At 38.4% G+C, this 17,151-nt stretch overlaps 2 protein-coding genes and 1 long non-coding RNA gene across 11 annotated transcripts in view; all 3 read left to right on the top strand.

The window, feature by feature from the left end:
- The window catches only part of xpot (exportin, tRNA (nuclear export receptor for tRNAs)), a 266,921-nt gene that overhangs the window by 200,368 nt on the left and 49,402 nt on the right, over positions 1-17,151 (top strand). The window lies entirely within an intron of this gene.
- pthlha (parathyroid hormone-like hormone a) overlaps positions 1-17,151 on the top strand; it is a 224,349-nt gene that overhangs the window by 200,368 nt on the left and 6,830 nt on the right. For 7 of the 8 annotated variants that reach the window (XR_015942071.1, XR_015942072.1, XM_088649806.1 and 4 more), the window contains 2 exons: positions 7,398-7,462; positions 8,477-8,600. Coding sequence is in view for 6 of the 8 variants with exons in the window: in XM_088649806.1 (XP_088505932.1) it covers positions 8,488-8,600 (113 nt within the window). In the remaining 2 variants the exon portion in view is untranslated. 8 annotated transcript variants of the gene reach the window in all.
- LOC148679883 (uncharacterized) overlaps positions 1-17,151 on the top strand; it is a 759,583-nt gene that overhangs the window by 173,420 nt on the left and 569,012 nt on the right. The gene's annotated exons all lie outside the window — the stretch shown is intronic.

The following is a 17,151-nucleotide window of genomic DNA, read 5'->3' on the forward strand; positions in this document are numbered from 1 at the left end:
TGCGAAAACGAGCGCACTTCCGCATTAAAGAATAAGGTCAATAGTATTGCTCAAAAACACTTAGATTAATATATATCTTTCTTTCTTTGACACTGGCCCTATAGACGATGAAGTGAATGAATGGTTAATTGCAGTGAGATGAAAGGGAGGATGTGTTTGCTGTAATGAATGAGCTGATGGAGGAGGCTGGAACACGTCAGCTGTGAGGAACAACTCTTCAGTCTGTGTGTGGGATGAACACTAATGTAAAAGACAGCTGCGAAAGTCAATTAATCTGCTTTAATAATCTGCAGAGGAGCTGTAATGAGTCACCCTGGGAAAGAGGACGTCCGATGAGTGCAGATCTGACAGCAGCCTTAAATTAACACCTCAGAGCTGCCAGTGTCCACAGATGAGAATAGCACAGCGATTCATTCACGCTCATAAATACACATCTCGTTTAACTGTTACACAAATGTCTATCAGGAACACTTTACGATACGGGTGCACTAACTAATGCACAGAGAATCATAACTAAATCAACTAAACTATATATTACTGATTTCTGCATGAGCAACAAATCAACCCTCTCTATGACTCATACATGAATCAATAAATTGTTAATAGCTAAGTGTGTGCCAAATATTAAAGGCATTGTTCCCCCAAAAATGAATCTCCCTTCACTTCTTTCCAAACTTCTGCATTTTTTTCTTCTGTTGAACACAAAGGAAGATTTTTTAAAGAATGTTGAAAACCTGTAACCATTGACTTCCATATTATTAGTTTTTTTTACTGTGGAAGTTAATGGTTACAGGTTTTCAACATTTTTCAAAATATCTTCTTTATTCATAAAGGTTTAAAGAGCCCCTTTTTTTGCATTAAGAAGGTCATATTTTGATTTTGGGGGTCTCCAACAATATGCTGATCTGCGTGCAAGGTCAAAAAACGCTATTATTGTCTTATAATATGCATTTATTTTTACCTAATTATCCCAGCGACCCCCATATGAATCGTTCAGCACTTCATTTGTTTCCAAAGCGCGAAGCTAATCTGAGCTGATTGGTCCGATGACCCAGTCTGTTGCGATTGGTCGACTGCATTCAGCACGAGAAAGAGAGAAAAGCCCACCACGACTATGAAATAGCTGCTAGAGTGTATGTGAGAGCCCAATGAAGGATTGCAATAAAGCAACAATTTTAATGACACTTGCATGTTATGATCAGGAGGAAGAAGAAACGTCTCCATATGAGTTGTAGAAGTTACTGACAAAGTCCCTGTCAAAGTCTGACAATGTCCCAAAATCTCTGCTACTCCTTTAATAGCAAACAGCCAGCGAATCCCGCGTTGCAGAGTAGGTTATTATCAATCATCAGAAAAATGACAGGAGCAAACACAGATCGGCTATACTGTGGTGTGGTTGTGAGAATGAACCCTTTATTCCCCGCAGCCGAATCTCCATCTGTCAATGATCATCATCTGATCAGTCCCGTGATCCCTCGCGCCTCCGCTAGTGTGTGGAGGGAAAGCGTGTGCACATTTTACAGGAACTGGAAGTAAATATTTATTGATGTACCGTATCGACGTCGATGCGATCAAACAAAAGATCCGAACCCAACTCGATTCATTTATTCAACTCTAAGTCAAATATTTTGCTAAAGAATCAATAGTTTTAAACATGCTGCACTTTCAGATTGAGCCCTCAGCTGGATGTTTTTATTCACTTAATGCTGTGTTACACACTACATGAAGATCATTTTCAAAAACCCATAATAGGGGCTCCTTAAAACCAAATGAGAGAGTGAACTGTGAGTAAATTGTCATTTTTGAGTGAACTGTCCCTTATTCCCCAATAACATTCATTCTTTTTTGTTTCGGCTTAGTCCCTTTATTAATCAGGGGTCGTCACAGCAGAATGAACCACCAACTCATCCAGCATATCTTTTACACAGAGGATGCCCTTCCAGCTGCAACCCATCACTGGGAAACATTCATACACACTCATTCACACACACACAACATGGACAACTTTCACTTATCCAATTCACCACATATCTTTGAACTGTGTGGGAAACCAGAGCACCTGGAAGAAACCCACATGAACTTGGGGAGAACATGCAAACTCCACACAGAGACGCCAACTGACCCAGCCGAGGCTCGAATCAGCGACCTTCTTGCTGTGAGGTGACAGTGCTACCCACTGTGCCACCACGTTGCCTTCCCTTATAGCATATAATGGAAATCATGCGTTAATGTGCTAGCAATAGAAACTCTACACTTTGATTTCATGCAGACTGTAAGTGTTACAGATTAACCTTAAATTTAGGTACCTTCTAGTTGAAAAAATAAATTGCATGTGTTTTTGATGATTAGAGCTGCCAGGGGGTGAAATATCCACCGTCACACATATAAACTGTAAAAAAAAAGGAAGTTTCATGCCCAAAAAGTCCGTCCTGCTCCAGAAATGTGCTGAGTGACAGCTGCTCACGGCCGGCCAAAGCTAAAGATCAGCGAGTGCTGAAAATCTCTTCGCTTTCGAGAGCTTACGTGTTTCTGAAATCTGGCACCGAAAGGCCAACAATAGCCTTCAGTCAGTGTCTCCAGCACACACACACACACACACACACACACCTGCATGAGCTGTAAAACTACATCACCTGAGGTGCTTTGTGCACAGATCACTTCCCAACAACACAAAATGTCAAATAACTTACTTAGTTTAACCCTCACAGCACTTATATACACAGTAATAAATACATAGTTTGGTGTATTTGAGCCATATGTCTGTATTATACTGTATATCAGAAAACATCTGCCAGGAAGTTTCCAGTATATCTAGTAAGAGCTTGATTAGCTGGTTCAGGTGAGTTTGATTATGGTTGGAGCTAAATTCACCAGGACACCGACTCTCCAGGACTGAGTTTGGAAACTGCTGCTGTATATATTGACATTACCCTGTATATTTATTGCCATGACCTCATCAAGTATTGCAGAATCAATAGATGTTACAAAACAATCAATACAATAGTGGCTTAGTGGTTAGCACTGTGGCCTCACAGCAAGAAGGTTGCTGGTTCGAGTCCCGGCTGGGTCAGTTGACATTTCTGTGTGGAGTTTGCATGTTCTCCCCGTGTTGGCGTGGGTTTCTTCTGGGTGCTCTGGTTTCCCCCACGGTCCAAACACATGCGCTATAGGGGAATTGATTAACTGAATTGGCCTTAGTGTATGAGTGTGTGTGGATGGGTGTTTCCCAGTACTGGGTTGCAGTTGGAAGGGCATCCGCTGTGTAAAACATTTGTGTAACGTGAAGCTGGACGCCGATAAGGGAGTGTGGATTCAACAAGTATGGTCAAGCAAGCAATGGTCAACACAGGGGCAAACACATGTACACAGGCAATCCAAAGTCAAATATCAGGCAAGTGGTCAACAGGCAGGCAGCAGACAGGAATAAACAAACAAAACAAAGCAAGGTTCAAACACGGAGGGCAAGGCAAGGAAAAACCCATCATAATGTTCACTATACAGTTTAACAAGACAATGAGGGTGTCAGAGTGAGCTGTAGATATGTGAGTGTGAACAGTCCATGAGCAGCTTCATCAAAGGAGGCTTGGAACAGGTGTTTGTGTGTGGTGCATGACTGGATCTGTAGTCCATAAACCGGCAGATTTGTAGTCCATAGCTATCTGCAGCCGCTGGATCTCTGGTGATCATAACAATATGCTGGAATAGTTGGCGGTTCATTCTACTGTGGCGATCACTGATCAATAAGGAACTAAGCCGAAGGAAAATGAGTGAGTGAAGGATTATATAATATACATGCTGTGTATACAATCAGAACATGTCAATACATACGCAAATAAGAAAAGGACTAAATGATGAGGATTAATAAATCAACACATTCAGATGAGGTGGACGGTTATAATGTTTCTCACTGGCTTTGTCTCTGCATATACTGTATGTGTCAGGCTTGTCTGTGTTTATACACAGATTTACATGTTAAGACATGTTCACCCTATTCCATGGTTTTCTGTATCAGGACATCTGTTTTTAAAAATCTATCTGGTTCTTGGAAGGTCTTTAATGTGTTTTAGATAAACACTCAGATAAACATCAGACATCTCGCAGTGTGGCATTATTTACTGAACCCAAACAAAGCCCAGATGGAAAAGCCATGAGTGCTGAAGAACTGCTGATTCAGATGCTGTAACGGCACGTTCAGGAGTGATGAGTCCTGACTTTCTGGAGGATCTTCTGGAGATTATCTGGAGGAGTTTGTGCATTGACTGATGAGCGCTGAGCTTTCATTCATCAGTGTGATGTTTAGTGTTGTTCATTGTTCATTCGTTGTCGTCATCTTCTTCAGATGTTGTGTTGTAGATTTGGCATCATTGTGTTGTTCATTACTCAGTTTGTGACTTATTTCTCTTCATCTGAGCTTTCATGTTCATATCTGAACCTTCCTGTTGACTCAAATTGAGCCGTGAGCATATTAACAGCAGAAGAAGACAAAATTAAATGATTTCTTTATTATAAATCTTGGTGTCGGCGATGTAGTGGCACAGTAGGCAGTGTTGTCGCCTTACAGCAAGAAGGTTGCTGTGTGGAGTTTGCATGTTTTCCCTGATCGTGTGGGTTTTCTCCGGGTGCTCTGGTTTCCCCCACAGTCCAAACACATGTGGTACAGGTGAACTGGGTTGACTAAATTGTCCGTAGTGTATGAGTGTGTGTGTGAATGTGTGTGTGGATGTTTCCCAGAGATGGGTTGCGGCTGAAAGGGCATCCATTGCATAAAAATGTGCTGGATAAGTTGGCGGTTCATTCCGCTGTGGCGACCCCGGATTAACAAAGGGACTAAGCTGATAAGAAAATGAAAGAATGAAAATCTTGGTGTCTGAACACATTTAGAGAACAACGCTTGTGTTAGGGGTCAATTTACACCTGCCAGATATAAAACCACAAAACTACTGACACACACATGCACACACTCCAACACACACACATACACACTCCAACATGCACACTCCGACACACACATACACACTCCAACATGCACACTCCGACACACACACATACACACTCCAACATGCACACTCCAACACACACACATACACACTCCAACATGCACACTCCAACACACACACATACACACTCCAACATGCACACTCCAACACACACACATACACACTCCAACATGTACACTCCAACACACACATACACACTCCAACATGTACACTCCAACACACACACATACACACTCCAACATGCACACTCCAACACACACACATACACACTCCAACATGCACACTCCAACACACACACATACACACTCCAACATACACACTCCAACATACACACTCCAACATGCACACTCCAACACACACACATACACACTCCAACATGTACACTCCAACACACACATACACACTCCAACATGCATACAGCAGATTTATTAAATAATATTTCTGGGCAGTCAAGGCGCTTTACACAATGGGGGGAGGGGGGATGGGGTCTCCTCATCCACCACCAGTGTGCAGCATCCACCTGGATGATGCAACGGCAGCCATTGTGCACTAGACCACACACCAGCTGATTGGTGTAGAGGAGACAGAGTGATGAAGCCAATTATGATATGGGGATGGTTAGGAGGGCGTGATGGACAGAGGCCAGTGGGCAGTTTTGGCCTAGATGCCGGGGTTAAACTACTCTGCTCTTTTTCGAAGGACCTCAGTTTAATGTCTCATTCAAAAGACGGCGCTCACTGAGCAGTATGTAGTCCACGTCACCATACTGGGGCATTAGGACCCACATAGACTGCAGGTTGAGCGCCCCCTGCTGGCCTCGCTAACACCACTTCTGGCAGCAACCTAGCTTTCCCATGTGGTCTCCCATCCAGGTACTGACCGAGCCCTGCTTATCTTCAGTGGGTGACCATGTGAGAGTTGCAGAGAGCTATCTGCCGGCTAAAATTTTAAACAGTGTAAAGACCATCACTGCTCCTGAGATTGATAGTCGAGGAGCCACAGAGCTAAAAGATCTGTCTCCCATTGTGCTTAATGGAGTGTGAGGTGGCACCAGGGAGAAACATGATCTGAGAGTGCGAGAAGGGGTATAAATATGGAGTAGTGCGGTGAGATATTGAGTTTGTGTTGGTGTTGTTGAGTAATATTCACTTACTAAGCAAGATTTCATCCTTGTTTTTTTATTTTAATGTCATGTCATTCATTCTTTGGTGGGACGTGCTAAATATTATCACTCTAAGAAATAAGACAGAAGTCGGTGAGCATGATGTTGTTTTTAAAGATATGTCCACAGCAAGATTCTTTATTGACTTTAACTATCATAGACTGAGGCCGACAACTGAGGGGATTTCATTTGTCTGAGCTCATGCCTTTATGCTCAGAGTATGATGAAAGAATATTTAGAAAAGAGAGTTGGTGTAAATCGTGTGTGTGTGTGTGTGTGTGTGTGTGTGTGTGTGTGTGTGTGTGTGTGTGTGTGTGTGTGTGTGTGTGTGTGTAATGTAAATAAGTGGAGAATAATTATTTAATGGAATTATTATAAAAATCTGAATCTCAATTTAATTTTAATTCAGTTCACTTTAGGGGGCGTCACGGTGGCGCAGTGGGCACCACGATTGCCTCACAGCAAGAAGGTCGCTGGTTTGAGCCCCAGCTTGGCCAGTTAGCATTTCTGTGTGGAGTTTGCATGTTCTCCCTGTGTTGGTGCTCCGGTTTCCCCCAACAGTCCAAACACATGCGCTGCAGGGTATTGAATAACTAAATTGGCTGTCGTGTGTGTGTGTGTGTGTGTGTGTGTGTGTGTGTGTGTGTGTGTGTGTGTGTGTGTGTGTGTGTGTGTGTGTGAATGAGTGTGTTTGGGTGTTTCCCAGAGTTGGGTTGCGGCTAATATAAAATAATAAAATAATAACAGTAATAACAATAGTAATAATAATAATAGCAATCATTTCTCTCTCTCTTTCTCTCAAACACACTCATTTTTTCTCTCTTACTTTCTTTTTCTTGCTAACTCACTTTCTCTCTCTCACACACACACACACACACACACACACACACTCTCTCTCTTTCTCACTCACTCACTTTTTCTCGTTTTTACTCTCTCTCTCCTACTCTCTCTTTCTCTCTTACTCTCTCTCTTTCTCTCTCACTCACTCAGTCTCTCTCTCTTACACACACACACACTCTGTAACCTGCTCAGACAGTGCTGAAAGTTTCCCATCAGTGTTTTCTCCTCCTCTCCAGCAGTCAGTTGGTCAGATCACCTGGAGCAGCACACACACACACACACACGCACATTTGTTCTCTGGATTCTACTTCAGTCCAGATCTCCTCTGCAGGACGTAATGCTGAGCCGGACACATCGCAGCGCTCACTGACTTCTGTTTGTTTGTGTTTTTATCGCAGTCTGGAAACTTTGAGGAGACTGGCGCTCTGTGTTTGCGGACATCATCATCATCATCATCAGCGCTGTGAGTATACTGTACGCTTCTCTGCTCTTTACTTCTCCAGGAGTTCTGCTCTCCAACATCTTCAACTGCTTTCAGTTAAAGCCGCTCGGCGTGGAGAGAAGTGCTCATGTTGCCATCAGATGGCTAAAACTCGTGCTCTTACAATGAGGTCTTGGTGTTTTTGGGCATATAGAGACATCTAAACATCCCTAAATCAAGATGTATTTATATGATTAGTGAAATTTAAAGTGATTTTACGTCTTGTGTTCTTGTGAATAAGTTAAAGTGAAGTCTAAAAGAGCAAAAGTCTGCCTGTGAGGTAATACAAACACAGCTCTTATGACCTCACATATAGAGATTTTTATGTATAAACCCACTTTTTCTATGCTTTTTTTTTTTTTTTTTACTTGATTTTTATATTGAAAATCACTTTTTAAGCACAAAAATTAATCTAATGTGGTCTATTTTAGTTTTTATACTCTTTTAAAAAAGAGTGTAAGATCATTTTTAACCTAACATTGAATCAAATATGGACCATCATTAGGATTAGGATATTGAAAAAAAAATAACCCAGTGTGGGGTTTGTTCATATTTGACCCAACATTGAGTTAAAAAAAAAAAAAAACAACCCAGCTTTTGTCTAGTATAGTGTTTAAAAGCAATCACTGAAATGTTCTTTGAAACTTAAACTTTTATTTCAATGGTACATTGAGTTGTTTAATGATTGGACAAAATCCATCATCAGACCCTAAATAATGCTGTGTAGTAGCCCAGTGTTGGGTCAAACATGGGCAAAACCCAACATAGGGATAATGTTTTTATTTTAAATCTAAATGGAGCTCTTCTGTTGTGTCCTTCTCATGTAAAGTCATTAATTAAACTCGTCTACACTCATGTTTTGGGTCATTGTAACTTATTAAACTAAGCTAACTTAATTGTATAAGTTGTGTAAGCTGTTTTGTGTCAGTTTATTAGTGTAAAGTCAATCATGAGATGAAGAAAGCGAGACGAGCTGATTTGGGTGTTTTCCTTCAGGTCCAGTGAGGATGAGGATGTTGTGTTGCAGACGGGTTCTCCAGCAGTGGGTCTTTGCTCTGTTTTTACTGTGTTCTCCTGTCCCGCACCACGGCCGGCCCGTCGATGCCCTCAGCAGCCGAATGTAAGTGTCTGTGGCTTTTTGTACTGTGGTTTTTGGCCTCTTTTGAGGGTGTAAATATTACTGTTGCTCTTAGAGCTGCTGATCTGAACAAACCTCTAATCCCTGAAGCATGCGCCGCCGCCGCCGCCTCCACACTGCCTGCGCAATGCCTTTATGGTCCTTTATATGAATACAGAGCGTTTCAGAGTCACATCAGTAAATAGCTTGCCAAAATGAATCACTGTACGCTGTAAAAGATAGCAGTTTTCTGTATTTTGTGATTTATGTTTTTATTTTTCAGTTTATTTCTGCTTTTTAATTGCATTATGGGATGTTGATCTTTCGTCCAACAACTTTTAAACTTGAAAAGTGTAAAAAAAAAAAAAGGACTTTTCTGCACATGTGCAGTGCTGTGTTGTGTGTGTTGGTGTTGTGTATTACACTACAGAAACCTTGTAATAAACTGCAGCACATTTTCTGTTATTTTACACACTCATTTCTCTAGATATTAGTATTTCTCATACACTATATTATTTTAAACAACTAAAAAGACTCTTTGTTATGAGTTAAATTCACAGCATCAGAAGTGGACAGAGAAGAGATCAACATCCTATAATGCAGCTCACCTCCAGAATAAATGGAGAACACTTGTGAATCTGAAAAGACAGAGACAGATATATTGTACAGTGCACTTATGGAGCTGATTCTGTTCATCTAAAGCAGATGTAGATAATAATGTCACAGTTCAGTTCAGTAATGGTGTCAGTTTTGTGATATTCAGTTGTGAAGTTAATGGAGTTCAGCAGTAAAGCAGACGATAGTGTCCTTATTCTGCTCTTTAGTTCAGTGATGATTCTGTTTAATTTAATACTGTTAGTGTTGAATAAAGAAACAAACTGAATTCAGTGAAAGAGCCAGCAGACAATATTGTTCAACTCGCTTTTGCTCAATGTTGATTCAGTTCAGTTCAATAACAGGGTCAATGGTGCGAGGTCTGAAACAAGTTCAGTTCAGCTGTAGAGTTCATCATTATTCAGCTCACTTCAGTTCAGTGTGGATTCAGATGTGCATTATTTCCTAATAACTCCCCATCCCGGGGGTGATTATTGCTCTTCTCCTCTGGTCTCCAGCTCAGCTGCTGAATCTGCTGTTGAGATGTTGTGTGTTGAGAGTTTATTAGTCCTGTGTTTGTTTGTAGCGCTAGTGTCCTCCACATCTCCTCCTTCATTTGAAGTGATTTCTGACTCTTGCTGCCGTGAAACAACTCAAATCATTCAGCGGAGTGATATGGAGCTGTTATGCGCCTGTCGGAACTACTTTATCTGTGCCTTTATCTGACAATAAATCAAACACCTTAGAGGGACCATCAGCATATCAGGATCAAGCGTTCAGCAGCAGTGTATGACAAGCATACGTGATGAGAATCAGAGCACAAAATGTATTCATCTAGTCGTTGTGTGTACTGTATGTGTGTATGCATATCTGTATGTGTTCGTGTGTGTGTATGCGTATCTGTGTGTGTGTGTGCGTGTGTGGTGTTTGGCTGCAGAGCTGTGGAAAATGCTCAGGTTTGTGGATCGTGCCGGAGATGTTTTGATAGTTTTCGCCCACCTGTGTGTTTGCTGAGGGTCTGTGCACGGGCCACCTGCTGCACACACACACACACTCACGCACACTGATCTCTGATAGTGAAGCATGATAGAGAAAGAGAGATTATAGAAACGCTTTAATTACAGCAATTGTTTAAAACAGTTTACAACACTATAACAATAACATCAGTTCATTCGAAAAAAACAAAACACAACATGACCTAAACATCTCAACACCAATCAATCCTAAAGACATAATGTGTTAATTCATTTGTGATCAGTAAAATCAACAATAACTCAAAATACTTAATACAATATTCTGACTTGATTTCATTTTTCTAAAAATATAAATTGCTATCCTAGCAAATTAATAAACTTTAAATTACTTAATAAACTTAATTTAATTAAACTTACTTTAAGCTTAACTTAATAAAATTTATTAAGTGACATTTATATTTCTGCAACCCACTGTAGCGGTACTTAAAACCCAAAATTAAAGTTGCCGCCAATAGCCGAGTAGATTAAGTGCGCCGAATTATAGCACCAAGGTGCTTTCCTGTTAGCTCCCAATCCTGTCCTGTCTGTCCTTCACTGTCCTGTCACATTAACGGTGAAAAAGCCCCTAAAAATGATGATAGAAAAATAAAAATTAGAAATAAAAACTTGCTTTGTAAAAAAACAAATCTCCAATAAACGGGAATAAAATTTATATATATATAAAGATAGCGAGAGAGAGACAGAAATAAAGAGAGAGATCTGATAGGTTAATATACTGCTTATTATTGTGTGTTTTACTGATCTGTCATTTGTTTTCATGTGTTCTGTTTAACGTGAACATCACGGCTTTGGCAATACAAAACTTCTGGGTGATTTTAACCCAATATTGGGTCAAATATGGACAACCATTGGGAGAAAAGTTGTAATTTAAGTTTTATTGAAAAGAAAAACCCAATGTGGGGTTATATTTGACCCAACATTGAGTTATAAAAATAACCCATCATTTGTCTTGTATAATGTACTTAAATAGTAAAATGTTCTTTGAAACTTCTTTGTAAACTTTTATTTTTAAAGATACATTGAGTCGTTTTGGGAAATAACTTCATTTGGACAAATCCATCATCAAACACTAAACAATGCTGTGTAGTAACCCGGTGTTGAGTCAAACATGGGCAACGTTGATGTGTTTTACTGCTATGTCATTTGTTTTCATAAGTTCTATTTAATGTGAACATCACAAAGACTCTGGCAACACACATGTGCAACATTTGTCATGCCAATAAGACAAGTTTGAATTGAACTGAATTGAGAGAGAGAGAGTGAGGGAGAGAGAGAGAGATTGCTGATGCTAAGTTAGGCGGTGGCCCAAGTCAAACGGGCCTCTCCCGCTGGAGTATATTATGCCGAGCCGAGAAAACGCGCTTTTATGTCCTGCAAACCCCTCAGCAGGGCCCAGAATGCAAAACATGCTTCTCTGAGCTTTGGAAAGCCGCGCTCCCCCTGCCAGGACCTCCCGAACTTCATATCGGCTTTTAATGATGTGAGCGAGTGTGTTTGTTAGACACACACACACACATACTGATCTCCAGAGACGCTAATGCTACGACTGTGACGTTTTGTGCACATTATTCCATGTGTGTTTGGGTTTACTGGGCTAGACTTGTTTGCCATCCACAGACTAAGTAAAAAAAGTGGCTTCTCCATTAAATTAACTTTACAACTTAAACTGACCTAAAACTTCAAGTTCAAATTTGCATAACTTAAGATAAAGTAACATATAAACGTGTGGTGGAATGACCTTTTGATTATTGTTCAATTGCTTGTTGCCTTATATTTTTAAGTTGAATTAAATTAACTTCATAAGTCATGTCAACTTAAATTGACTCAAAACATTACGTTCAATGTTGAAGTAACAAACATTTTTGATTATGTAGTTTAATTGCTTGTTATCATAAATGTATTAGTCACTTCCACTTAAACTGACCTAAAACATCAAGATGAAATTTGCATAACTTAAATGATAACAATGTAACCTTATTATAAATGCGTGTTGTAATGACTTAACTTAGATGTTTAAGTTGAATTAATTAAAATTTTCAAGTCACTTCAGCTTAAACTGACTTAAGACATCAAGATGAAATTTGCATAACTCAAATGATGAAAATGCAGCCTTATTATCATATTAAAATAAGCTAAAGTAACATGAACGTGTTGTAATGACTTTTTGATTGTGGTTTACCTACTTGTTGTAATGTTTAAGTTGAATTAATTAGAATTTTTTAAGTCACTTTAACTTAAACTGACTTAAAACATTGAGTTCAAATTTGCATAACTTAAATTATAAAAATGTAAACTTATTGTCTTATTAAATTAAGTTAAAGTACCTTATAAACTTATTGTTATGGCTTTTGATTGTCGTTTTATTATTTGTTGCCTTATGTTAAAGGTGAATTAAATTGAATTTTTCAAGTCACTTAAGCTTAAACTGACTTAAAACTTAAAGATAAACTTTGCATAACTTAAATGATAAATCTAACCTTATTATCTTATTAAAATAAGTTGAAATAACATAGAAACATGTAGTAATGACTTTTTATGTAGTTTTATAGCTTGTTACAATAACTTTATAAGTCACTAACTTAAACTGACCAAAAACATCAAGGTTAAATTTGCATAACTGAAATGATAAAAATGCAGCCTTATTATCATATTAAAGTAAGTTAAAGTAACTTATAAACAAGTGCTTGAATGACTTTTTTGTCTTTGAATTACTTGTTACTTTAAATATTTAAGTTGAATTAAATTGAATTTTTCAAGTCACTTCAGCCTAAACTGACTTAAAACATCAAGATAGAATTTGCATAACTTAATTTATAAAAATGCCACCTTATTATCATATTAAAATAGGTTGAAGAAACATATAAACATATTGTAATGACTTTTTGATTGTGGTTTACCGACTTGTTGTAATGTTTAAGTTGAATTAAATTTAATTTTTCAAGTCACTTCAACTCAAACTATCCTAAAACATCAAGATCAAATTTGCATAACTGAAATGATACAGTGCAGTCTTATTATCATATTAAAATAAGTTGCAGTAACTTATAAATGTGTGTTGTTATGACTTTTTGATTGTCATTTAATTACTTGTTGCCTTAAATGTTTAAGGTGAATTCAATTGGATTGTTCAAGTCACTTCAGCTTAAACTGACTTAGGACATTAAGATAACATTTGCATAAATTAAATGATAAAAATGCAACCTTATTATCATATGAAAATAAGTTGAAGTGACATATAAACATATTGTAATGACTTTTTGATTGTGTTTTACCTACTTGTTGTTGTAATGTTTAAGCTGAATCTATTCGAAGTTTTTAAGTCACTTTAACTTAAACTGACCTAAAACATCGAGTTCAAAAGAGCAAAACTTAAACCATAAAAATTCAGCCTTATTATCATATTAAAATAAGTTGAAGTAACTTATAAACTTGTGATGTAATGACCTTTTGACCTTGTTTCCTTACACTTTTAAGCTGAATGACTTAAAGCAGCTTGTGCATGTTATGAACCTGATTAACTTATTTAATAAGTTATAATTCATATAAAAACAAATGTTGTCATCCCTTATTAATCATATCTTTTTGAAAACATTTAATAGTGCAGTGCATTTGCACAAAGCATCAAATGTGAATGCTTGATATAAATGCAAAAGTAAAATAATCAGCTTTAAAAAAATGCAGTTTACCTCTGACACACAGAAAACATTGTAAGCACAAGTGAATAATGGTTTAAATCCAGCTGCATGAACTTGATTTCAAAGCACATGTAGATAAATACATAGATGAGTTAAAGGCTGCTTTATATAAAGTCAGTCCAGCTAAGTAATGTGTTTAAGTGTACAAAATGACGTCAGGGTTGCGTTTGCTACTGAAACGCACGTCTCTGTGATCAGCAGTAAATGTCAGTGAGTTAGTGAGGGTAAATTGGGTCTGATTTGATTATGTTTTGCCTCGGATTAAATCTCTGCGCTTTGTTCAAAGGACAGAGTGTCTCATAAATCCAGCCCGTGGCCAAACAACACAAGTTGCTCTTTCAGCAGCGTTCACTTTAGCGCTGTTATCGCAGTGATCTCACGGCACATCAGAAAGGGCGTTCACCGTTTATAAGCAGCTAATGCTGACAAGTCCATCTGCCGGCCAGGACAATGCCTCCTGCTGGAGCTCTTTTTTTCTCTCCTGCTGGAGTTTGAGTTGATCTGAAGCCAGCAGCGCCTGTGAAGATGAAACACACGGAGCCGGGAGATCTCTCAGACCGCATGCATCGGGTGAAAGCAGGTCTCTCTCTCTCTCTCTCTCTCTCTCTCTCTCTCTCTCTCTCTCTCTCTCTCTCTGTCTGTTTTTTTAATTAAAACCAGCACAAAGCTGCAATTATCTTCAGGTATGCTAAAGAGGAACAGCTGGAAGGATGCCACGCGCTGACTTTCTCTCTCTCTCTCTCTCTCGGCTGCTGGAGTGTTTAAAGTCGACTGAAAGTGCAAGAGCTGAAACAAAAGAGCTTTTACATTCATGAACTCTGAAATCTGTTTATGGGGGATTGAGGGGGAAAGAGCACACGCTGATATAAACCTCATATAATACAGAGATATTGAGAAGAACATTGAGAGACGTGACTGAGAGACTGATGGATGGAGGATAAATGGATCAATTGTCTAATAATAGAGTGAACAGACTGCTGAATGAATGAATGAATGAATGAATGAATGAATGAATGAATGAATGAATAGAAGGATAAATGGATGGATGTATGTATGGATGGATGGAGTGATGGATGGATAAGAAATGGATGGATGGATCAATAGATCTATAACAGAATGGACAGACTGCTGAATGAATGAATGAATGAATGAATGAATGAATGAATGAATGAATGAATGAACAGAGGGATAGAAAGATGATGAATAAATGGATGGATGTATAGTGTGTTGGATGGATAAATGGCTGGATTAATGAAAGGATGAATAGATGACAGACGAATGGATGGACAGACGGATGGATGGATGGATGGATGGATGGATGAATGATGGATGTATAGAATTTTCAGTTCGTCTTTATTTCTATAGCTCTTTTACAATGCAAATGTCAAATCTAACAATGCTCAGCTCCACCAGAAAAATGAATGGATGATGTATTAATGGATGATAGATTGGTGCATAAATTGATGGATAGAAGGGGGATGAATAGATGGATGGATAAATGAATGGGTGTTTGGATGGATGGATGGATGGATGGATAAATGGATGGGTAGGTGGATAAAAGGATGGATGGATGGATAAATGAATGGGTGTTTGAATGGATGGATGGATGGATGGATGGATGGATGGATGGATGGATGGATGGATGGACAGATGGATTGGTAGGTGGATAAAAGGATGGATGGATGGATGGATAAATTAATGGGTGGTTGGATGGATGGATGGATGGATGGATGGATGGATGGATGGATGGATGGACAGATGGATGGGTAGGTGGATAAAAGGATGGATGGATGGATGGATAAATGAATGGGTGTTTGGATGGATGGATGGATGGATGGATGGATGGACAGATGGATGGATACATGAATAGGTAGGTGGATAGATGGATGGATGGATAAATGAATGAGTAGGTGGATAAATCAATGAAGGGATATATGATACATGGATGAATGGATGGATCAATAGAGCAATAATATAATGAATATACTGGTGAATGAATGAATGAATGAACTGTTGGATGGATGGATGATGAAAGCATGGATAGAAGGATGGATGATAAAATGATTGTAGGATTGGTGAATGAGTATGATGCAATGGATTAATAGAATAATATTTAGATGGATTAGATTAATGTGTGAATTAATGAAATAATTTATGAATGAAAATACACACAGACGGACAGATAGACAGATAGATAGATAGATAGATAGATAGATAGATAGATAGATAGATAGATAGATAGATAGATAGATAGATAGATAGATAGATAGATAGATAGATAGATAGATAGATAGATAGATCATGCAGTAACTGATGATAATTCATCTCTCAATCCTCCTACAGATTAAAGGATCAATCTAATGAAAGGCTGAGTTATTCTGATATCCACTTGTTTTGGGGGGATATGGAGGATTTCTGATTCATTGTAGTGGAGAGAGAAGTGCAGGAATGATAAAACCATCTGCACCACACAACCTGTGTGATTATGGTTATATTTTGATGAATTATTTAATTACCAATAATCATGTTATTTACAATGAGTAATAATATGATAAAAACTATGAAGAAAAAACGTGAATATGATGAAAATTTTGAAAGAAATTATTATTGTGTGTGTGTGTGTGTGTGTGTGAGTCAGTGTCTGTAATGTTAGTTTTCTCATGTGCTTTGCTGCCCTCTAGCGTTTACATCAGCCTGTGTGTGTGTGTGTGTGTGTGTGTGTGTGTGTGTGTGTGTGTGTGTGTGTGTGTGTGTGTGTGTGTGTGTGTGTGTGTGTGTGTGTGTGCTTTATTTTGGCTGTCGCAGCTTTGAAAGTATGAAAAAATACGTGGACCTTTTTGTTAGAATGTTAAATAAATTTAGTTTCAGTTTTTAAATGGACAGAAATGTATTTAGTTGCTGTTATTTCTATTTTTGTTCACTGCTGATGTGCTTCTTCTTCTTGCATTTTAAAAGATTGTTGATTTTATTATTTAAAAAACAAATGTTTTTTTAAATCAACACATTTCACAACCCTTTACTTTAGAAACGTGGCACATTACTGAATGATACAGCATATTTTATATGCTGAAAGGAATATGCAAGCATGAGCAGCAATATTCATTGTGAAAGGTTATGCAAAACTGCGATGCAATATGTAAGTGGCAATGTATTTTTGTATTTTAAATTTGCATCCAGAACATGTTTGCAAAGTTTGATGCTAAATTTTAATTACATTTGAAAGTGAATATT

This window comes from Danio rerio, chromosome 4 (genome assembly GCF_052040795.2).
Source record: "Danio rerio strain M-AB ecotype USA chromosome 4, GRCz13ab, whole genome shotgun sequence".
In the NCBI taxonomy this organism is placed as follows: Eukaryota; Metazoa; Chordata; class Actinopteri; order Cypriniformes; family Danionidae; genus Danio; species Danio rerio.